At 40.1% G+C, this 25,637-nt stretch overlaps 1 protein-coding gene across 1 annotated transcript in view; it reads right to left on the bottom strand.

Moving 5' to 3' along the window:
• Positions 1–25,637, bottom strand: part of Cntn1 (contactin 1) — a 291,050-nt gene that overhangs the window by 70,423 nt on the left and 194,990 nt on the right. The window contains 6 exon segments of the mRNA XM_032885326.1: positions 5,176–5,296; positions 17,466–17,647; positions 20,738–20,865; positions 22,743–22,893; positions 24,320–24,437; positions 25,034–25,158. Coding sequence (XP_032741217.1) covers positions 5,176–5,296; positions 17,466–17,647; positions 20,738–20,865; positions 22,743–22,893; positions 24,320–24,437; positions 25,034–25,158 — 825 coding nt within the window.

Below are 25,637 nucleotides of genomic sequence, written 5' to 3'. Positions count from 1 at the left end.
TATGATTTCCATATGCCCTCATCAGCTAGATGCCCATTTACATCTTTTGTCTGGCATCATAGTGGGTGATTTGGTTTCATCGACAATGAACTGCTCCTACTTGTCTTGACGTGGGTCTTTTCTTTGTGTAGACAAGTACGTAGTAGACGTTTGTTTTCCTTCTCCATCATTGTACTAGCCCTCTACTAACGTATAACAAATATCCTAAAGTTCAATAGCTTAAAGAGAGGAAGCATTCCTCTCTCTGACAGCGTTAATGGACGAATCATTCTTGAATGTTGGAGCTGAATGGTTCTTGATCCATTTCTCTTGGTAGTTAAATGCTGCAATCAAGATGCCAGCAACACTCATATGTCAAAGATGCTCACTCCAGTTATGAGTAAGTCAGTGTGGGGGCACTGGGGAAGTGCATTTTCTCCTCTTGTGGACTTCGCCAAGAGGCAGCTGACGTCTGATTCTGATATGGAAGCTTTTGGCCCCCGGAACTGGCCACAGAGCAGCTGCAGAGATGTGTGGGTGTGATTTACCGCTGAGCCTAAGACAGCACCGCTGCTGGCTCACAGAATGAGCGAACATGACACAGGTTACATTAGATTGATGAGCCAGGAGACGAGGGTCACTGGAGGCCATCTTGTAGGCCAGCAACCCCAGTCATCTTGTTATTATTGGTATTAAATAACCTACTGGTCATGTTCTGTTGTATCTCTGTAAAAAGGATTCTTTATACTGCTATACTGATATTGTTTTTGTTTTTGTATATGCACACTTACACACACACATAATATATATATATATATATATATATATATGATTTGTATAACCCTGCGTTTTCTGCTTTCATTTGTTTTTACTTTTTTAAAAAAATTCTTAAACATAAATGATCCTGCTTGTCCTTGACCTTCCTAAACTTATCCATATCATATCTTGAAATGTGTTTTTATCCTCATTTGTTTAACTTTTTTCCATGTTAATTCCATTGAAAAATAAGAATTTCCCACTAAGTTTTTCTAAGTTTTGATCTAACAATGTTTGAAAGGCTGGTATCAAATTTCTCAGTTAAAGTCATCCTCCTGCTTCAGTTCCCCACCTAGCTAATCCCAAAGATGCATACCACCGAATCTGCTATATATTCAATGTCTTTATCTCTTTTTAATGACTACTTTTGATTCTCTCTGCTGAAATATGACGATCAGATGCGACTCCCTGCTTCCTGATCCATCCCCCACCTGTCACTGAGATGCTCTCCCAATCATCTATTGGGTTCTTATTTTCAACAATTTTGTTTTCATATTTAAAGGAGCTCCTCTCCCTCCTAACTACTGAATTTTTTTAAAAAAATATTTATTTGTTTATTTATATGTGTGTGAGTACACTATAGCTGTCTTCAGGCACACCATATAAGGGTACTGGATACTATTACAGATGGTTGTGAGCCACCATGTGGTTGCTGAGAATTGAACTCAGGACCTCTGGAAGAGCAGTCAGTGCTCCTAACTGCCAAGCCACCATTCCAGCCCCAGTAACTACTGAATTTTTATAGTTTATTGTTTAGAACCATTTTGACTCTGAATAATGTCATCATTCCTACATGATTATTTTTACTTCTGCTTTAATCACTATACTTGTCTGAGCTCTTGGCTTGAGTTGTATTGTTTTTCACTCCTTCCTCTTGACTCTCTTCTTACCACATGCTTCCTTGGTTACTTGGTGTGTCTGTTTTTATATAATTTCATATTTTATTTATCACTTTGTCACGAGAGAGCTGAGTAGAAGGCTCTCTGTCTTAGAGTAATCTTTTCTCGTTATCAGACTTTATCTACAGCTTGAATTCTGTGTATTGAACTTCCAAGTCCCCATACTGTTTGAAGCACAGAGCCACTTGTACAGATTATTGCTATCCCACATAAACCTTAGCAGTGACATCTCCAATATAGACAGACAGTCCTGATAGAAAAGGCGACTTTGATAGAGTAAATACTGTAGGTCTGTATGAACCATGGTTTCCAGCTTGTGAGAGTCCAAGGATCGGATTCTGTACAATGTTTTTCTGGTCTCTTCTTCCAGCAACTTTAAACAGAAACGATGTTTCAATACATTCAAGTGCTATAGTTTTTAATAGAAGCTCTGGTTATATGAATGATGATGTCCTGTGCATAAATACTGGTGCCATTTTGATGAGTTGTCAGTCAAGAGAACTGCTGTTTTCCTTCTCCCTCAGGCCTGACTGACATGCAGCAGGGCAGTTTTCTCTGAGCAGGATGTTTCAGGAATAGTTCCAAGGTCACGTTCACCTGTGTTGTTGTCTTAGAGGCTGCTATGGTTTGGGATATAATCTGTGTGTGGGTTTATGTGTGGAAAGCCTGGTCACCTGTGGTAGAACCTTTACAAAGTGGGGTTTATTGCGAGGTATTAAGTCCTTGAGGGTGCTGCTTTCCACGTCTGCCTTGTGCTATGAGCTATGCATGCTCACGAGTCAGATGTTGTGTATGTGTATGAGGAGGCACAGACATGTACATCTTTGGGACCTTTTGACCAACCAGTATAGCCTAACTAACAATTCCCATGTCAGTGAGAAACACTGTCTCAAAAAGCAAGCTAGATGACAAAGCTGACAAAGAGCCTCTCAGGCTGTCCTCTGAGATTTACAAACACACACACACACACACACACACACACAGTCACACACACACACACACACACACACACACACCCCGTGGGTGAGGAGGAAAAGATCCACATCTTTATTTATGCATGGAGGATAGTTGTGCTCTCCCCATTCAGTCTCCTAATACAGAATAATAGAGCAATAGTTCACATACTAATATTTGTGTTATCGAAACTTTTGGGGTTCTTCTCTGAGGAGAGATCTTCCTTCTCACAATGTTCACTATGTCTAATGGCACTGCCTCTGTGTTTCCCATCCTGGCTACCTCAATATGAATTGCAATTACTCCCTTTTAAATGCCTGCCCTACATAGAAGCAGTAGTCTACAATTAAATGAGTACACTAATAAGAGCATCATTAACAATAATCAGAATGTTGTCAGGATTATCAGACACAGTGTAGAGAACTGTTTACCTCTCTATTCTCTCACTGAAATATATGCAACATTTAGAAGGTGCACAGTGTATACCCTGTGATAGACATAAGCGCTGAGGAACTCTGTCTACTTCTTGGTATGTACAATATCAAGCCTTTCTATTACTGGAATGACTGCACCAGAGTGGCTTCCATAGAGTAACCAGTAACATTCATTTCCCTATGTGGCATCGATGACTGCCAGGGCCCTGAGTTCTGCACCACGCATCCCCTGAGTGCACTTGCTAGACTTTGGCCAGGCATATTTCTTCCTAGAACCAAAAATTGCTATAAAAAAGTTTCTGTTTTAAATGTCCATATTTTACATATTATAGCCTCTTTTTTATTAGTTTTGGATATTTAAAAACATACAGAATGGGTGATTACATTTATTACTAAGCGTGTGTCCATAAAAAACCTTCCGTTGTGTATGCTAATCATTACCATAGTGAGCTTTCCATGGTTGCAAGGACACTGGTGTCCATGCCTCGTAACATGAGTCCTTGGGTAACATGAATTCTTATTCTTCTAATAGGTAAGTGATTTTAATCACACCCTTATTTAGTGTTCTGCTGGAAGTGGTCTTGTAGCTAGTGTCTTGGTAGTGAGAAAAGTACATTTGTTTCTTTCTCTGATAGTAGTCACCATCTCAAATAACAATAAACTTGGAATGCAAAGGGAAAACCCACTTGGAGAGCTGTTCAATTAGGATTGAGTGGATATGGGGTATTCTTTATTAATTTACATAGATGGTCTGTGGAATCAATGAACAGGTTCATTCGGATCAAGAGATTTCACCCAGGTCCTTGCTTCAGGAGACTGAGATCATTTTAGCATTGCCTCATGTTGGGAAGGGGGTTTGCTCTGTGTTTTCATTGTTCTAGAGGGGAATCCAGGTGGGTGTAAAACTAGGGGAAGTACTTTTACGTGGATCTGGAAGAGACATTGAGTCTAACAAGCCCTAAATATTTTATATACTGAGTAATGCTCTCATTTTCAAAAAGTTGTCATAAAAAATGGGCACTTAAATCATGTCCAAATGTTAAAAAAAAGTAAAAATGAAAAATAAAATGATAATAACATGTTAATATAAAAGAGGAGGCATACAATTTTCAAAGGCTTACGTAATTTACAAAATATTAGTCAAAATGACTACGAATCTTATCGTAGACAACAATGCAGCCAAACACAATTGACAGAAAGGTTTCGATTTTCTAACAGTTCAGAGAAGAGCTTGTGTGTGGACAGACAGAGAAATCCTAAACTATTTCCTACTTGAGCAGGCCTTGACGCATGGTAAAATTTAGGCAACAAATGGTTTAGAGGGAATGGCAAAGGAAGACTGAATCAAAGAACCCATCTGGGATTACTATGGCATTTTGTGAGCTGCTGGATACCTGGAGTTGGTGACAAGAAATACAAAGACAGTATGGTGAAGAGTCTGCAGCCAGTCCGCAAACGTCTTTGGAATTGAGCCATGAGGAATGTTTCCCTGCACAGTCTGTGAAACCTGTGACTGAATGGCTTCAGGTATCTCTCTTTCCAAGCCATCCTGCTCTTCAGCAGAAGCACAAAGAGACTACATTGGCCATACGCACATAACCCATCACCTTCTCAATTACAACATGTGTGCCCTCAAAAGCAGTCGTAGAAATGACCAGTGAGCAGCAACACAGATTCTAACTCTACGATAACCAGGGCAAACATACACATTTGTGGTTAAGATATGTCACATTCAACACTTTTTTCCCCCAATTAAATTAAGAACATTATTGTACCATACCACACACTGACAAGCGTTAGAAGGAAATGAGAAACTTGGTGAATGGTTAGCTTCAAACACAGTCAGTGAGAGGCTCGTGGTATAAATTTTGAAAAGACGCGGTCAGGGACACAAACAGACTTAGTGCTTTTACTCCTCCTCTGGCATAAGCCATCCCGAGCTGTGGGGAGGAAGGTGAAAACGTATCTGCAGGATGGAATTGAACGATAAACAGAAGAAAATGTGGAGATCCGGCGTTACCAGAAGACTGGTCAAATGACACACATCAAATACCTTTGGGTTTCTATTCATCTGAGTTGTTGGCGACCCTTACCTCGTACGACAAGGTCAGCTGAAGCTGAAGAATTGTCCACGATTGTCTGTGCTGTGCACGTGTACCGTCCTGCGTGTTTCAGCTGCGCGTTTCGGATGAGCAGTTCCCCATTGGCGTCGAGCTATGAATAAAACCAGCAACTACTTAGTCAGGGTATTTTCATTCATCACACAGCTTTTAGGATACGAAGATACAATGCTTTCTCCTATGAAGAAGCGTAGAAGCAGAGAACTGCCTTGTCTGGTCTCAGTGGGAGAGGATGTACCAAATCCTGTAGAGACATGATGTCCTAGGAAGGGGGGATGTGGGTGGAGGACCACCTTCTCAGAGGTGAAAGGCAGGGAGCATGAGGGGGAAAACTCTGGGAAGGGATACTGGGAGGGGAGCAATATTTGGGATTTAAATAAATAAAGTAATTCATTAATAAAGATAAAAGTAAAGAGAACAAAGAAAAAAGGACTGGAAGAACTTGAAGGGGCTCGAGACCCCATACGAACAACAATGCCAACCAACCAACCAGAGCTTCCCAGGACCAAGCCACTACCCAAAGACTATACATGGACTGACCCTGGGCTCCAACCTCATAGGTAGCAATGAATATCCTAGTAAGAGCACCAGTGGAAGGGGAAGCCCTTGGTCCTGCCAAGGCTGGACCCCAGTGAACGTGATTGTTGGGGGAGGGCGGCAATGGGGGGGTGGGGAGGGGAACACCATAAAGAAGGGGAGGGGAGGGATTAGGGGATGTTTGCCTGGAAACCGGAAGGGGAATAACAATCAAAATGTAAATAAGAAATACTCAAGTTAATAAAGATGGAAAAAAAATAAAAAACAAAAAGAAGAGGAGGAGGAAGAGAAGGAGGAGGAAGTGGCAGCATCTGTAACAGATCTGCTAAGTGTATGTCTTTGTTCTCTTTCTGCTCTGGCTTTCCATCTGAAAACTAAAGAAGCTGAACTTCAGGCCCTCTTGGCTCTGCTGTCTTTGGCTTTCTGTCAGAGAGCAGCACTGAGGGAAAGCCAAGGATGGAGCTAGTTTATTGGTGCCATTTGTATTTTTTTATTATTGAGATTAAAACAGAAATGTAAGGTTCCCCCTCCCCTTTCCTCTTGTGTACCCCTCTGCATGCTCCTTCAGAGTCATGGCCTCTTTTTCTCCTCACTAATTGTTATAGCGTGCATATGTATACACACACTCACATTTCTAAATATAACCTAGTCAATCCATGTTACTTGCTTTTTTAAAGAAAAATGTTAATGTCTAAAAATCTGAGTCCTATCAATGTGTGTAAATAGATAATTCAGTTTTGCAAAGCTGAGCCAATTTGACCAAATTCAGGATGTTCCATAGTTCATCTTACAAAGATGCTAAAAGCTTATAGAAGTAACAAGATGGATGGTGATTCCACTGAAATGTAACTTGCCAGCAAATTATAAACTATACACACATATATTTACATATATATGTATGTGTGTATATGTGTGTATCATATATATGTATATAAACATATACATATATATGAATTTTGCTAGTGGCAATACGATATGATTTTAATTTCTGAAAGTACACAACATTTAATGAATATCTATTGTGTGACATACTAGGCTCTGCAAATATATAGAGCTAAACAATGCATTTCCTCCCACTCTTTCCTGGTAGAAGCTTCTCAGTAGGGTCTCATTATGTGCACATTATTGGCGATAGTTATGAGACTTAAAGAGTGCCCAAGCATGCTGAATGGGGTCACCCCATTTCTAGTCAAGTGAGAGCTTGCTAGAGCTCTTTCTCATTACTTACAAAATACCTTCTTAGCAGAAAAACTTGGGGAATTCAAGTTTTAAATGGATCTTTGATTTTCCTATTAGACACAAATAGTTGTTTCCCACTCCAATCGTACTGAGTTGGTTTCATTATAGGGTAGGTAATTTATGGCCTGCGTTGAGACTCACGTGGAAGCGTTGTTTATGTGAAGCGTTAGGTTATCTCCTTTTAGAGTTGGGTTTCTAGTGAGCACACGTGGAGTGAATGTTCTATTTGGCCATAGGTTCTATCACACGCTGCATTCTCTGCTGTGCTCATCTTCCAACCTGTGCTCTCCTTGGCTGATGAGGAGCTACAAAGTCTGGCCAGATTGGTTTATTGCTTGGGATAGTATACTAATATGTCTATATAAAGGGCACAGCAGCTGGCCCTGGGTATTTGTCAGTCTTGATGAGCAGTGATAATCTTTTTTTTTAATGAGAAGCTGACCTCTGTTCCACACTGCCATCCATATAGGTATTTATTTAACTCTCCTGAGAATTGTGATCTTTCTCTTCATATCATCACGAATAATTAAAATCCAAAACCACTAACTGCTTTATGCCCTAAAGTATTTGCCAAATTCATATCCATTAGATCTTTGAAGATGTTCTTCAATAGCTTTCAAAATAATAATATTCTATTAATTTTTTTGAGAATTTCAGACAACACTTTGATCACTCTTACACTTCCATACCTAGGAGACATTTTCATTTAAGTCAATTTGGAATCAGCCCTGTCTTAAAGACGAGCGCCTGAGTAGGCATTGGCAGGATTGCACAGGAATTTTAAGAACGTCGACAGGCAGCCCTGTTGCCTTACCGCTGGCGAAGGCAGGGTGCTAGAAGTCTGCAGCAGGGAAACAGGGGAAGTACACGCATCCTCCCCGGGAGAGTGTGTTTGCGTGGAATATTTTTTGACGGTTTTACAAAGGCAGCTAATGCTTTCCGTCCTCAGGAGAAGTTGTGGTTCTCGGTGGTTGGCAGAACGCTTACAAAGCAACTGAAGATCACGGGCCTCAGCACATTCTAGCCACAAATTAGATACGAATGTGCACTTATTTTCACTGAAAGCCGCAGCTTGGCTGAATCACAAAATTCCTCCCTTCAGAGGAGGAGAGTTGAATCACATCCTGGAAACTGTGATGGCAGAGCCTGGGGATGTCCAGCGTGCATATGTGGTTGACCACTCAGAAGGATCCCAAGCTTAAGTCAAAAGAGTTTCAACCTAAAAATGCCCACTCCTTGGGTTCTCCTCCACCGTACACTAACTGCCAAAAATTGATTGCATGAAATAGAAGTTAAAATTGTTGCTAACTTGTAAGAACCAGAGGACTCATAAGGACGGAGCAAGCAAGCAGCTTGGTAAACACAGCTTGCTTTGTTCCTTTCGAATTGACAAGGGAGAAAAAATGCAAACAAATTATTAAATGTCTAACACGTCTGCTATACGTGAAGCAAGATGTTTTTTTCTCTTGGCTTGCTAGACAACAACTACAACAGAAACATCAAAGACAGCCTTCTCCCATGCTAGCAGCATCCACAGACTCCTCTAACATGAGGAGTTCAGTACCAACCGAACTCAAGGTACCTCTGGAGCTGCTGAAAGGCTTTACATGCACACACACACACACACACACACACACACACACACACACACACACACATACTCTGAGCTGAAACCCCGCGAAAGATACAATATGTAATCAATTACGAGGCCATCTTTTCATACATGATAGCTGGACCTAGCTTCCTTCCTTCATATGCTATTCTATTAAGTGGCGTTCCTTGTTCAGTTTAAAACACATTGAAGTGGCAAAATCGTACACACTGACTGATGGTCACGCCATGGACTTTGCACTGTAATTCTGATGTCATCATTTAGTAGTGCCTGCGGTCCCCCTTTCTGTCTAGTGTCACTCTGTCTAGCTCTGCACACTGAGAATACTGACATCATAGTGTTAGGTACCACTTGGCACCTTAAGGGCTCTTGACAACCTCACCTTGGATCTCAAAAATTATATTTTCACACATACGACTAGCACTAGTTTTCTAATATTCTCTATTTATATTGGTGTTGATTTTTTTTTCTATTCTTTTTTTCGGAGCTGGGGACCGAACCCAGGGCCTTGCGCTTGCTAGGCAAGTGCTCTACCACTGAGCCAAATCCCCAACCCCATTGGTGTTGATTTTAATGTTCCATCATTTTAATTAACTGAGTCTGAATTTTTGAATATTAGAACACTAATTTAGGTATGCCATCAAACGTTTAAAACCCTCAGATACACAAGAGAAGCTGTAATTACTAAAGAATTACTAAAGAAACTGTTCAGGGGTTGCCTGGAAATGTTAACACAATATAGTCTGCTCACTGAGGAATTCATTTTTGACCAATTGACCCATTTAAACAATGAGAATTTTGTTTGAGGTCCTTACTAAGCGTTTTTTGAATAAGGAACAACACACCAAAACTCTGAACCCTGTAGATTTGTTTTAGAGTTGAAGGAAAACTTAGATATGACTTAATTCATATGGTTTCCATTGGTTCCCATTAGCCTCAGAGTTTTTCGGTATCTCTATAAGAAGAAATGAGGAAAGCCCCAAAGTTAATGTACTTTGCCATTCAGTAAACTGCAAACACACACACACACACACACACACACACACACACACACACACACACACACACACATTTTCATAAGAGCAAGCTCACTATCTTTACTGTATATTGGTATATGTTGTTGTTCTTATATTTTCTTAGAAAAAGTGATTCTGCTAAAATCTTTGTGTGTGTGCGTGTGTGCACATGTATTTGTGTGTGTGTGTGTGTGTCTGTGTGTGTGTGTATGTTTGAGTGTGTGCCCTCAGAATCCAGAAAGCAAACATGACAGGCATGGTGCTATATATCTGAACCCTGCACTGGACCTTTCTACCCAGCCAGCCTCATCTATAGACACCAGATTCTGTTAGTAAGAGACAATGTCTTAAAAATATTAAGTAAAAATGGCATATAGTGTCTGAGGAAAGACATCTAAAGTTGATCTCTGGCCTCCACATGCATACACATACATGAGTACATGTAGCGATACCCTTCACACATAGACACTCCAACAACATACACAAAAGAAAAAGGCCTATTGCTGCATGTGCTTAATTTGATGGATTAGCGTTACCACCAGCAAACATTTAAGGACTTGACCAGTGTGACTTGCTAGGCAGCAACTTGGGCTGGTGTACTCTCCGCTTTGTGATTTCAGTGTCTTAAAGAAGCCAGCTGAATTGTAAAACCCATTTTCCCCTCGTACCTGTCTGCTGCCAGGAAAAAGAAAAAGGCAGCAGCTATATGCAGCTCATAGCCGGTGCTTCCCCAGATGTGAGCCCATGAACCCAAGGTTCAGATCTCCACGTCTATCTTTGACCTAACGGCCCTGAGCTTCTACTCTGGTTCCTTCTGCTGTAACTTAATTCTTTATGTTTCTCAGGATGATTTTCAAACCCCATTCATAGACTCCATGATCTTTCTAGTAACCTTAGGAAGCCTTCATTTTCTTATTCAACAGAAAAAAAAAAAAAAGAGAGAGCCAGTGCCATTGAAAACAATAAAGATAGCTAAATTTCTGCCTGGCTTTAATTTTCTTTCTGTTCTCTCCCTTGATTGTCTAGCAGTAAAGTTCTTGCTCAGGGTCAAAAGAACATTTCATTTCTAATTAAAAACTTGTTCTTCAAATTCCAAACATTTTTCATGACCTATTCACAGAATTCACAGTTTTAGTTTTAAAGAAAAAGAAATCCACCTTAGACAGAGAAATCTGTTTTTCTAATGGTATGGTGTGACAATCACAGCCAACAGACATTCCTCACGGGTGGTGAGGTCACTGATAGCCAACAACACCCTCACACCTGCGAACACAGTCAGTGCCCAACCTCACACCTGCAAACACACGTCCAGTACACACCTGCAAACAACACCCTCACACCTGCAAACACACACCCTCATACCTGCAAACACATGGTCCATGCACATCCTCACACCTGCCAACACATGGCTAGTACACAACTACAAACACACACCCTCACACCTGCGAACACACAGCCAATGTACATCCTCACACCTGCAAAAATACAGTCAACACACATCCTCACACCCGCCAATGTATACGAGGTCAATGCACAGTCTCATACCTGCTAGCATAGAGCTTCAAAACTCAGTCCCTGAAAACCTGAAGGAACGTTCATGGTTCACCGCCAACTGTACTTTTCCACCTGTGCGAGCTTAATTTGCCTCACAGAGCGAAGGCTGATAACAGTGTCTGAGGAGTAAAACACTTTGGATCGTGTGGATGTCAGTGAGTCACTAAACAAGATCTTAAACTAATACATATGAGTTGAACAGTACCGTCTTGCAGTGTTTCCAACTGGCTGGGAATTATCTAAGTAGACAGACGTGAACGGATGCCTCGTGCAGGCAGCAGCAGGACACAGCTCTCTGGGTTCCTGACTTGGGGCTTATTTCACCTGTCTAATCTTCAGTTTCCCTACCCCTGAAATTAAGACACCCACATTAGCATCTACGTCACTGGATACTGCTTACTCCAAGTAACAATGTCAGGGTTGAGGAAGGCATTTCATCCCAAACTGACTAGACAGGGTTCAACAGACGCACCTTTCCCTTGCCCTCAGAGATGAACACCTAGAATATCTCATCTCAGACTCAGTATTCGGTAAACTGGTGAGTGATTTAAATTGCAAAAATGAGATCTGTTAACAGAAAGGAGGGGGGGAAAGTCTATAGAATTTTAGCGGAACACAATTTCCCTATTATAAAATTTATCAGAAATAGAATTACTCTGTTCTTTGTCAAGCACTTTGTAAGCATTCCATTCTCCACATAAAAGGGTTATGAAGAAATTGGTTTCGGAAACCCAGATAAAATATATTTTAAAGGTGGGAAATGATGGCTAGAGAGTAGGGGGTCGCAGAGTTAAAGGTGAAAATGACCTAGTATCAGGTGAGGTAGGACAGAGCTACTGAGAACTCAGATGGCTTCTCTGAATTTTTAGCAAACCGGTAGTGACTTCTCGATAGACTGAACTTTCAACACCGTTGTAAAGAAATCAGGAAGATGTGCAAGGTGTTTATGTGCTTAATCAAGATAGCTACTGAGACAATGAGTGTTCTGTCAAACAAGTCAAGGAAAATGATTGGAGGTCGTTGTCAAAATCAGGCAGGTAGGGGCCAGGGAGTTGATTCAGTGAGTAAAGACACTAGACACTCAAGCCCGATGACCCTAGTTTGTTCCCTAGAACCCACGTAAAAAGGCAGACAGAGGGGTGGGCATTTGTGCTTTAAGTATTCCTTTGGGGATGTGGTAGACAGAGAACTGAACAGAAGCTCAGTGGCCAGGTAGCATAAACTATTGCATGATCAGAGAAAACAAAAAGAGACCCTGCCTTATGGTGGATGGTGAGAGTAACTCCTGAATGCTCTCCTCTGAGCTCCCTATGTGTGCCAGGGCATGTGTGTTCCCACACTCACAAACAGGCATGTATGCATGCATGCATACTTACATACACATACACACAAAATAGAATTTTATAAAATTAGGTAACAAATAAAATATTTTGACCACTATTTGCCACTGTGAATGAAGGATAAAAGGAAACATAAATACTTCGAGTATTTAAGAATACATATGTATGTAGATAGTCTCAAGATCTTTCTAGAAAACGAAGTGTTACGGCATAAATTATAATTAAAACTAATTTTAGTTGTATGTTTACTCTCAGAGAGTAAGTAGTCAAATTAGAAAGTAAAAACGGTAGCAGCTTTATAACTGGGCACAGAAAATATATAATTATTTGCCATCGAACCTTAGCAGAACAAAATAACGCAGATAAATTGCTGTAATCAATTACTGTATTAAACGGGTGATTTGTTGATATTTTATCTCTACGTGAATTTTGTTAGTGCGCAAATGAAATATTTACTAGTCACTGTCACACAAGGCATAATATTCGGTGAGTTTTAAGTAAGTCAATGAAGGACTACGTAACATATGTTATGTACAGTAGAGCATTAATAACAGAAGGACAGTGTTATTTGTCTTTTGCTTTGTTTTGTTTCATTGACAACGTAAACGCTCAAAAGGGACACAGTAAAGCCTCGTTACTTCCTTCCATGGACTCCATAGAGCAAAGAGCTGTAGTGAAATTCAGCATTGCACATAATCCCACATGCACTGGTAAATACAAAGAGATGCATTTGTTCCGTCCCATAAAGGTCTCCGCTTAAATTAGTCCAGGCTATGAATCTCGAAACCTTACGCGAGGCTGCCATTTAGTGGTGAGAACTGGGAACGGCGAGCCGGAACCAGAGCAGGCGTGATTCTTTAAACGATTTATTTTCTCTTTCTTCAACTAACTTGGAGCTGAAAGTTCACGTGATGAACACTAAAGATTACATCTACATTGCTTTTAGCAATGGCGAATAAGTCGTGGGCAGTGATAATTACCAAAACGTGGTGGCAGCTGAAGGCTTTTAGACTCTGGGTGTCTCTGGGGTTTTGATTTTTTGTTTTATTGAATTTGTAGACATCTTTTTCAGTTTTTTTTTTTTTTTTTTTTTTTTTTTTTCTTTGTTTTCGGCACAGGAGCAGCAGATGGTGGTTAACCAACCCATGCTAACCCTGTATAAAATGTGCTCAAGACTTAAGAAAAATATGCCAAGTCATTTAAGGAACATAGACAGAGCGACATTTTTGCCTATGCAATTTTAAGCAATAGATAACCATGGCCACCTGTGTTCCCCGCCCACTGAGGCCCCCACTGCTCCCATGGTTTCACCCTCCAAGCTTCAGGTGGAAAACACTTGCTCCATCAAACACGGAAGCTGGGGCCCAGACAGGAGAACTCTCTCTCTCCAAGATTGTTTAAACATTTCTGATGCCTTCACTTAAATGTCGTTTAGAAGTGAGTTTGACCCCTGACTTTTTGTTGGAAATGAGGCTTTTCCTGGACTTTTGTAGGTTCAGGAGATGATTATTTTGATCACTTACTTTGCAGTATCTATTTTTTTATTGGATATTTTTAATTTACATTTCAAATGTTTTTCCCTTTCCGGTTTCCCATCCATAAGCCCCCTATCCCATCCTCCTCCCCTTCTTCTACAAGAGTGTTCCCCTCCCCAAACCACTCTCCCTTCCAACTTCCCTACCCTGACATTCCCCTACACTAGGGAATCCAGTCTTGGCAGGACCCAGGGCTTCTCCTTCGATGGTATCCAACGAGGCCACCCTCTGCTACATATGCAGCTGGAGCCATGGGTCTGTCCATGTGTAGTCTTTGGGTAGTGGTTTAGTCCCTGGGAGCTCTGGTTGGTTGGCATTGTTGTTCTTATGGGGTTGCAAACCCTTCAGTTCCTTCATGCTGTATCTATTCTTCTCCTGAGGTTATATATTCTTTTAAAGAATTCAACTCGGCTGTCTTTCTTTGAAGTGCTAATAACGAACACCTGATCACCTGATCCCATTGCATCAGAATCATAATACAAAGCCCACAGCCAGCAAGCACTCCTCAGCAGACCAGCTTGGGCCAGCCACTCACTGAACCTCTGTGGCTGTCATTTGCAGAGAGAGCAGGCATAGTCTCAGAACTCACCGCACATCTCTGCTCCTACTCACCTTTTCTCCTTTAGCATTCAAACACTTTATTCCCTTCTTCTTTGAAGTCACTAGGCCTTTATATAGTTTTATATACGTTTGAATAGGGAAGAACTGTCTTCTGGTCCCTCATCTACATCTTTTTCCTGTTTATTCCTTTTCCTGATTTTTTTTCTCACAGTGGGTATTTATGTCAAATAACATAGGGTAAATATTATTTTAAAGATTTACCTATGCACTAAAGGTGAAGTCTCACCTTAATTAGGGTAATTTATGCCACCAAACCTATTTATGCAGACGTCCCTGAAGCTACTAAATACACTTCATAAACTCCTCTTGTCATCTTTCCAGATGGTGGTTCTGAAATTACTCAATTCATGAGACCAGAGGAATAAATGAACTCAAAACTTTGTTGCATTGTTTTAAGTAACATGTCTGTTTATCTTACTCTTTTCCTTAAAATCAATAACCATGGTGAGACTTGTCTTTCAAAAACTCTAATAATGTAAGGAAGAATTACTCAATTGATAAAGTTTGCGGTGCCAATTTCACTAGTGATGAAAGGAAGCCTACATTAGGTGAATCGCAACATTTCAGACTTATAAGATCCAAGTAGAAAAATCTGATTTTCTTTGCCTATTACGTTAGCTTTTAGGTATACTCTGGCTCAGAAACCAAATTGGCAGATTATGATTGATTTTTATGGTTATAGCTCGTCTCGAGGAATTGCAAATTACGGAAATCACAGTGAACCTGCGGGGGCCTATACATTAATACCGAGGGAGTTGTGGCTGCACATCTAATTTGAAATGGCCCTGTCTGGTGAGAGGAGTGTTTACTAAACTAAAAGAAGAAACCCGAGACAAGTGATTTGCAGGCAACTGGATAATCTAAAGCATACTGTTATTATAATTTATAAATATTAATACATTGCTGAAGGGGTTTGCAACCCCATAGGAAGAAGGATGATATCAAACAACCAGACTCCTCAGAGCTCCCAGGGACAAAACCACCAACCAAAGACTAAACATGGAGGGACCCAGGGCTCCAACTGTATATATAGTGGAGCATGGCATTGTCTGGCATCAATAGGAGGAGAAGTCCTTGGTCCTGTGAAGGCTCAATGCCCCAGTGTAGGGGAATGCCAGGGCGTTGAGGTGGGAGTGAGAACATCTTCACAGAAGCAGGGGGGAGGGGTGGGAGAGGGGGCAAGGGAATAACATTTGAAATTTAAATACATAAAATAATCAATAAAAAAAGAGAAAAAAGAAAAATTATTTGTTCAACAACTGTGTAAATATTCTAATAATGTCCAAAAAAAGAATACAAAAATCTTGGGAATACCGAGAAAAAAAAATCTGATATACCACACTGACTTGGCCCAATCATTTGTGTACATTAATAGCTGATTTTGAAGTTAATGTTCACAGCCCACCCCTATTTTTTTTTGAGACAGGGACTCACTATGTAGCCCAGGCTAGCCTCCAGCATAAGAATCTAAGATTCTTTTGACTCAGTATCCTGAGTGCTCAGGCGCAAGTCCTATTTACCAGACCAGCATGTTTTCCTTTCTTTTTGCTACTTTTGTTTCTATTGTTTTAAAATGTTAAAGAAGGATATTGTTTTATTTTATTTATATTCCCCACTGCCTTTCTGTCTATGGCCTACAGCCTCTCATTTGCCCCTCTTTCTACTGACACAATTACCATTCTCAACACATCTCTCTTTTTTAATGTAATTTTATTTCATTTGTTACTTATTTGCTTCACATCACACTCATTGTCCCTCTCCTGGTCACCAGTCCCTTCTTCCCACAATCCTTCCCCTACACCCCCTTCCCTTCTCCTCTGAGTGGGTTGGGGCCCTCTGAGTGTTTCTCTACCCTGGCAATTCAAGTCTCTGTGAGGGTAGATATTTCCTCTCCCATGGAGGACAGACAAGCTCAACGCATCTTAAGTAAGGCCCATGCCAAACAGATACACAAGTTCCTAAGGAGTAACCTTTTCAGAGAGGAGAATGGTAGCAACCAGTAGAGCGTGTTGTCCTCTGTCAGTCTCAGCAGCTTTTCCACCCCCCCAGTGATATCCCTGCATTGCTTCCTGACTGTCTCTCTAATCTCTGATTGCTGTGTTAATTTACAAGGTTTGCAGAATGTACAGTCTCCACTTCTTAGAATTAACCGTTTAATCTTTTTCAAACCATGTAAACTAGTTCAAACCTTGAAACAAATATATTTTACTGACTTATTACATTCATAGAATGAAATGAATTACTTTAAAACAATCATTATATCCTGGAGTAAGTTCAATATTTTCTCTCATTCAAATTACAATGAAATTGCTAGGACCTTGGGTACAAATTTAATAGAATAACGGTCACATCAATACCAGAATTATATAATTGGAGGGGAAAATAAAACTAAAGATCAGCTGATATTTGAGAATATCTCTACCCAACTATTTAACATTAGTCTTTTATGTTTCAGAGTACCATGATAAAAATAGATTTTCACATGATAGTAACTTCATTATAAAACTAAGATTACATAAAATAATATATTTTTAATTTTTTAATTACTTATAGGTGTGTGTGTGTATGTGTGAGTGTTTGTACGTGTGTCCTTGCATGTGTAAGCCATGGCACCGGTTTCACCAGAGAACAACTTTTTGGGGTTGGTTCCTTCCTTCTGTTATGTGGATTCCTAGGATTGAACTCAGATCCACAGGTTTGTGGCTCTCTTACTACTAAGCTATTTCTCTGATCCTTAACTGAAGTTTTAGTTGGCACAGACACATAAGAATTATTAGGATGTTAATAAAATGAAATATAAGGCACCTACCATAAAATTCCTCTGGTAATGAATATTTGTAATTTCCTTGTTAAAATCAATCACGTAGCCATTGAAGGACCAGACGAACGTGAGATCCAAGGCAGGATCAAAGGACGCAGCACACTGCATGGTAGCATTTTCTCCAACAGTGATATCAGCATTGATTGGGGCCAAAATTATTCGTGTGGGATCTGTGTGGATTTTAAAAGAAAAGCAAATCACAGTTAAACAAAACATAAGACAAAATAAAGCACAAGACATCAGATGAAGAATTAAAGTCTACTTTGGAGCTTTGCCTCAGCTGTTTTAGGACTGTGACCAAGTGTCTGCTGGATTCACAGGGAACCCTATTTTCTCCCTTCCTCTGGGACACTAATGCCACCATGTGAGGACTTGCCTCAAATGCAGGCTCATCTCACAGTACTGCCTGCATATTTCCCTGGGGATGGACCCTAGGACCATCTGAGGATGTGATGTCTGCAGAAGACCTATTCACCTTACAGGTAACTCTTACCTACTTCCCTCCAGGATCTCAATGTTGCAAATTGGGGACTTAAACTGAACAACTGTGTGCCCCATCTTTAGCTGTCACTCTCTCTCTCCTCTGGTAAGGTGACCTTGGCTTTTAAGGAGCTTGTTCTTTCTATAGAGTGCCCACTGGTGGGGCCAGAAACTGTGATTTTCTCTAGCTGAACTAGGACCACCTCTGCTATCCCAATCATGCAAAAGCTTTGGGTGGCCCTAAGACTGAACTTTGAGTACCATTCAGCTCTCCCAAAACCTGACAAATTCAGATCTCAAAGTCCTCTCAAAAAAATGGGCTAGACATTTATACCAAAAAGTACAATGAACAATCTAACTACAGATTCCCAAGACCCATCACAAACAAAACAAAACAACAAAATCAAAACTAAAACAAACAAAAAACCAAGTAACACAAAATTCAAGAAAGCAAGCTTCCTCCAAAAATTATTAAGCCTGAGTTAGTGATCTCCAATGAAAGCAATTTAGATGACAGGACAATTAACTAAAAAAGCAATTATGGGTATCTTTAAGAAGCTCAAAAGGGATATAAATACATGCTAAAATAAAAGTCAAAAGACACAAACAGTTTAATAAAATGAGAACAACTCAGGACTTATGAAAATATAATTCAATACAGATATATTAGTACTGAAGAATATATATACTTATATAACTTGAAATGAAAACTCCTGTATGTTTAATAAAAAGCTCAATGGAAAACCTCGCTAATAAAATATATCTAGCAGAAGATAGAATATCAGGGCTTGAAGGCAAGGAAGAGAAATTGGATTACTCAGTCAAATAAAATAAGTTTTAAAAGACCCATAAACAGAAAAAGGGCAGGAGAATAAAAGATACTTTAATAGTAACCCAAGTACAGAAAGACAAATGTGTTTTCTCTGATATGTGGTTCCTAACTTCAAATCTTTAGATTTTCATGTTTAAAGTATAATATCTGTAGAAGAAAGTAATGTAGAAATTCCACTGAAGTATGAGGGAGGGGACAGAATTTCAATGGTGATATAAAAGCAATGAGATTTAGGGAATGGAACATCACATCAGGGATGTGTGTTGGAAGATGGGGGGAGATAAGAGTGTAAGACATATTCATCAAAACGAAGGATCTGTGAACAAAACACATAAACTTACTACTTAAAAGAATAAAAAAAGTGGGGTTGGGTTTAGCTCAGTGGTAGAGCACTTGCCTAGCAAGCGCAAGGCCCTGGGTTCAATCCCTAGCTCCGAAAAAAAAAAAAGAAAAAAAAAGAATAAAAGTATTGAGTTAAGACAAAGCGTGCATGCATGAGAGTTAGGAGGTAGCTATTCTTCCTGTCTGGATATTTCTGTTCCTGAACCAAGGTTTCTAAACAAACAACAGAGGCAGGCATGTGGTACCTCTTGTTAAATTGTTGGTTAGGGGCTAAAGACTCCCAAATCAGGCAGGCTCCTTGTGATAACTACTTTGCGAAGCCTATGGCTGGAAACACAGCATAGCTTGGTTATAAGGTGTAGAGAAATGAAGCAGGAACTGAGGTTGCAAACTTTCTTCCTGCTTCCTAGCTCTCAGGATGCTATAAGATGCTATGTAGAGTGCTGGGAGAGGCATCAACAATCTTACCAAGGTACAAACCCTGCGGCCTATCATCCCAATATGTCAAGAGTGATATGTCCACTTATTCAACTGCGGTATGGTTGTTATGGGGGTAACCACCTGCTCTGATTGGATGTAAGGCTGGTCCCTCACGAAGCATTTCAAACCTATTATTATCAACCCATTTCAAAACCCATGGCTTAGGAGGTCTTAGACCTTAGGAACAAACTTGATATTATTGTTTATCTAAGTCATCATAGTACTAAACTTGCTTCTACATTTCTTAGGTTGATGCCTATAGACAAATGCTACTCCTGGCTTTGTATCAGAGACATCTATCTCTACTATGGATGGCAGGGAATACAGAGGCTCATGATGGCTCGAAGTGATGAAAATAAGTTGTAGTTGAAAGCTTGGAGCTAATTGGGCTAGGTATACAACCTTGGGGAATACCATGGGAAAGAGGATGGAAAGAATGAAGAAACTGAATAACAGGCACAGGTGCTATGAAGTGCTCTCTTCTGGGCATGGCAGAACCAATGCAGTAATGACTTCATAGCAACTTTGGTGATCTACGATGAGGCTACATGAGCCTGAGCTTATGGGGCCCACCCTTTAACCCTGTTTAATTATAGGTTTTTAACTGATTTCAGGAGAGGGGCCCCTATTGTCTAGGGTTGTGCCCATTGAGATGTCCACCATGTCCCGAAACAGATGTCATGGGTTAAACTCCATAGTTCTTAACACAATAACACACTCCATCACCATCACTAATTGGCAATGGCAAAGTTATGAGAATGAAAAGAGGATTTTTAGAGAGAAACCGGGTAACAGGGGTGGGCATGATATTAGATGGTGGTTATAGCAATTGGGATAAACATCATACATATATGAAATTGAAAAAAGAACAAACTCAATAAAAGGTTTTAAAAGGGAATAAAATCCAATATATTTTGACGCTCTTTACAGGATGTTCGTACATCCAGTTCTAGGAACAATACTCGAAAGGAAGAGCCTTGCCCTGAAGACCTCTGAGATGGGAACTCATCAATACACTGACTGTACTGGAAGCTTAGTTTTGAATCACACATATGTAATATTGTAAAAACATAAGCACCATCACATAAAGAGAACCACATGACTCAAACATCAAAGGATTCCTTACTTGTGATCACCAGAGTCCCGGTGCTATTAGCTTTCCCTCTGTTGTTTTCTGCAAAGCATGTATAGACTCCTCCATCATTTCTTGTAATATTATTGATTTCCAAGCTACCGTCTTCCCATATGAGTATTCTATTGAAAGTAAGAAAATAGAAACTCAGTCATTTAATAACATACATTAGTATCGTACCTTGCATTAAATACGGTAACACTATTATGCTCTATACAAGTAAGACATTTTCCAGCATAAAATGCTTTAATTTTCTGGCCTTTGTTTTCAGATGTTCTTTCTCAGCATTGGCCAATTGCTGAAAAGCTGAGTCATTGCTTTCCTAGAGACTATAGCTAGCATCCTAGAGAAGACTCGTCCATACACTTGCCTCTTTAAGAAAGATGGCACGTTTCAGCAAGGCAGAGGCCTCCTTCTCCAAATGTGAAGAAGCATAATTAGCCACGGTTCCATGTGCTGCACAAAGAACCTGCTCACTGTGTTTTGTGAAGGCCACAGGTTTCAGCTTACTGCCATCTTGACTGGGTATCTGGGGACTTTGCCATGAGTCCAATTGTCACAGACACTAAACTCCTCTTAGAAGCACTTTTGCCCAAAGCACTCTCCTAGGCCCTTCTCAGTCTTTCTCAGAACAGTGCAGAATCCAAGTCCTTCGACCAAATCTCTCTGCCTTCTCTCACCCTCTCAGTCAGGCCTGTACCTCATTCAATGGCTCTCCAGCTTCCATCTAGCCCTGTCTCTTTTTTCCCTCCCAAACGTTGCCACTAATAAATACCACTCCTATGTGGCTTATCCCATCTTGGCACTTGGCTCTTTGTAAACATTCTCACAGTACAGATGTTAACATTCCATGCTTCCCCTCACTTCAAATCCTTGTCAAACTACTATGCATTCCTCGTTTAATTACTTTGTTAGCACAGACATAAAAATTACAGTCCAGTAACAGTGGAAAACCTCTGACAAATTTCCCTAAACCCATACTAATTTTAGTTGCCATCCCCCCACATCAATGAAACTGATCATTAACATAGTCAAGAACACCACAGTCCTATATCACACAATGGTATCTCAGTTGCTGTATTCTAGTTAGTGACTTGACTGTGCGTAAGTCCCAATGAGACTTTAAGAACCCTAAAGGCCTTGTCATCTAATGGTGCTATATCCACACCAATGTCACATGCAAGGCATTGATCAGGTTTATGGCTACTGAAGCTGAATGCCTACTACCCTGTCACCTTCCAAATTGTAGTATCTATAACCCTGGGTACAACACAACTCTCTACTATGAAACAATGACTAAGCTTCTGTCATTGTCTAGACTCAATTTTCCACAATTCATATTGAAAAAAAGACTACGTTTCTGCCTTGGGAAAGCATAGTAGTTTGACAAGGACTTGAAGTGAGGGAAAGCATGGAACGTTAACGTCTGTACTGTGAGAACGTTTACAAACCAGGTGCCAAGACAGGGTAGCTTCTCCTGCAGGCACAGGAGTCCCTGCTTTGTTGAACCACTTTGTATACTTACATTCATCAAAATAATAGTATAGTTTCTACTCACTAAACATTCAATATATTAATTATTAAAGCAATACAGTCATTACTTTAAAAGTAATATAATTACTATTAATTAATAAAATGATTAACATGGTTAATATCAACATTAATAAAATATTCATAAAATAAAAGATATATTTAACCATTATCTAGGCTCAATTTTCAACAATTCATATTTGTATTCATCTGTAACAAATAATCAATTATATATCATTTATACATAGAAAACACATTACAACATCAAAAATTCTTGCACATGAACATTCTCTTCCATGGTGATTATTTACACTGATGTTAATGAGTTAAAGTACTAATCGGATATTGAACTTGAAGACTAGATGAGAAAGCCCTTGGCTGACAGCAGAGTTTTAAGGACACTAAGCACAGTGACATTATAAGAGCTCAGAGGCCATTGAATATCAGCGATATCCCCATGTGACCTGACCTGCTGCTGTTGACAAGCCACTCTGTCCCTTTGCTCCATGAAAACTTGGGTTTTGGTGCAGCCTTGGGTTTGCACTCAATGATAACCCTTCCTCCTTTCGCAGCCAGGATCTTCTTCTTCATGGGATTCATTTCAAAAGTTGGAGCTAAAGCTGTGAAGTAAACAAATGTATATTAGTCCTTTTGCTAAACAGTCCTTCTGGAGTGTAGCATGTTTTATTGATTAATGATCAATAGAAATATTGGAGTTGTACTTTTATTAGGTACTTCATACATACATTTCTATTTAATAATTTAGTAACGCAGGCTCAGTTCAAATGGACAATTGCTGATAACTTTACCAATCAAATTTTAGTTTTAATCAAGTTATGTACCTACCTATTCACCTAGAAGGCACCTTGAATTCTACTGTTCTTTTTCAATTCTACAAGGGAATTAGTGAAAAGGATGGCTAGAACTCTACCCACTGCACATGCTGTTTATAAATTCTTAGACATGCTCACAGCCATCCCACTCAGCATCCCTCAAGGCATACTAACAGAAGAATCAAAATATATTAAACTGATATAATTCTATTATGGCATCACAGGTAGTTAACAGGTGGGATTAAAATTTGAACCAAAAAAAAAACCTCTTTTCAATTAATAATGGAATTCCATTTAACTTTCTATTTACTAAGCACCAACTGAGGGCATATACTCTTCGATAAACCAATCCAGGGCTTCATGACCTACCTATAGACAGCTAAAAGAATACTGGAACCAAACAACTGGTTAAGGAGCACACGGCATTGCTGAAGATCATCTTCAAGTCACACATATTACAGAATAGTTGTTATGACGTCATGACACAGTCTCATAGCTGGTAACCCCAGAGATGGCATACCCTTTTTCTTCCTAGTTCTTACATCTAGTCCACTGTTCAGTCACCTTGGCTATTAACAGACACAATATATCCCTGTCATCTGCACCCTGCCCTTGCGAGAGAAGATTGCTTTCTCAGGCCGATTTGTACTTGGATCTTTATCGTTTATTCTAGTGATTCTTAAATGTTAACTGCCTATCAAAATCACCCAGGGGTCTTACTGCAATGCCTGCTCAGTGGACTGATGGTGGGTGGGATTATGCCCTTGTAAGAAGCCCCAGGAGCTGCTGCCTCTGCTTCTCCTCTGAGGAAGTCACTTTTTAAAACAACTATTTAGTCTATTCAGAAGTTCTCAACCTGCACAGGGGCTGCATATCAGATATCCTGCATGTCATATTTTTACATCACAATTCATAACAGTAGCAAAATTAGAGGAATGAATTAGCAACGAAAACGATTTTATGGTTGAGGATCACCAAAACATGAAGAACTGTAGTAAAGTCGTACAGCACTATAATGGTTGAGAACCACTGGCCTATTTCACTGTTCCTTTAGTCTGAGATTTGAGAATTGGCAGTATAAATAAACAACCAACCTGTGTTGCGCATCTAACCAAAGTACAGTGGAATTGAACGCAAGTTATGGATATCCTTTTGCCTTACTATAGGTTGTTTGTTTGATAGACAGGGATGAGAAATCAGAAAGGATACTGACCCAGGATCTTGAGTTCAGCATTTGCATAAATGGTCCCGTACGCGTTTTCTGCTATGCACTGGTACATCCCGGCATTTTCAAAAGTCACGTCATACAGCCTCAGTTCCCCTTTGTGATACTGAAGGGTGAAATAAAGTACATGGTTTTGAGGAAAGTGGACCATATGTAAACTCTTCATCCAGCTTCAGGTCAATGCTTAACCTAGGTACGTTGTGGTCATACACCCTCATTCTCTCCTACGATGCACAAACTGGGGTGTTCACGGCATGGAGAAGACCACTTACCATGCCCAGTGGCTCCTGTCCTACTCATCTTACAGAGCCGAGGGTCCACCTTTGCCCCTTTGGACCAGCTGGGAGATTAGAGTGGGAAGGTGGAGAAGGGACCCAATGTTGTCAACTGTCCCAAGGCTGGGATAGGACTTAGCACGTCTCTCTTACCTCTGTTTCTGTGGGGTTCAGGGGAACAGTGGCAAAGAAGGGACAATATCAGTGGAAATGGTAATATAGGAAGGGGGACAGTGGAACAAAGGAAAAATAAGGAAAAGAGAGAGAGGTAAAGATACGATTACAGAATGCTGTTGAAATTGAAAGAAGACACTTTGTTTTTCAAGGAAGTTTTTCTTCTATTTCAGGGCCCAAGCACCCTTATTCTACTGACTATCCTGTGACTCAGCATACACTTGGAAACAGTGGGACACTTCCACATACTTACCGCGTATCCATTTTTCAGCCACCTGATGGTAGGGATGGGCTTCCCTGTGGCCACACAAGGCCAGTAGAGGTCACTGCCTATGTCCACTTCAGTGTCGTTGATATGCTCTACCCATTCAGGAAATGCTGGAAAGGAGGAACAATATAAGTGTTTCAATACCCATTGCAATCTCAAGAGAATAAAATTAGCATTTTGTTATCTTTATTCTGGAAATTACATTCCATGCTGTGTGTCTGCTTGCACAGGTCTATACTCTATAAAATTCACATGCTGTCATATAATAAGACAACTGTAATTTAGTTAGAAACTGTTCTCCTAGATTTATTTAATTTAACTTATGCATTCATGTATGCCTTCATACGTTTATGTGCACCATGGGCATGTAGGTGGCACCAAAGGGTATTGTATTCCCTAGAGCTTTGGGGAGTTGGAGCCATCTGACATAAGGCTGCAAACAGAATTCCAGTCTTGTGAATGTGCGACAAGTGCTTTTAGCTTTTGAAGCGTCTTATCAGCACTCCCAATTACTTTTTATTTACAGATTTAAAGGCTAATTCAAGAAAAATGCTAAATTAATTGACTTTTCCCTTATAACTCAAATCTT

This window comes from Rattus rattus, chromosome 1 (assembly GCF_011064425.1).
Source record: "Rattus rattus isolate New Zealand chromosome 1, Rrattus_CSIRO_v1, whole genome shotgun sequence".
Lineage (NCBI taxonomy): Eukaryota > Metazoa > Chordata > Mammalia > Rodentia > Muridae > Rattus > Rattus rattus.
This window is presented reverse-complemented; position numbering and strand designations above follow the sequence as displayed.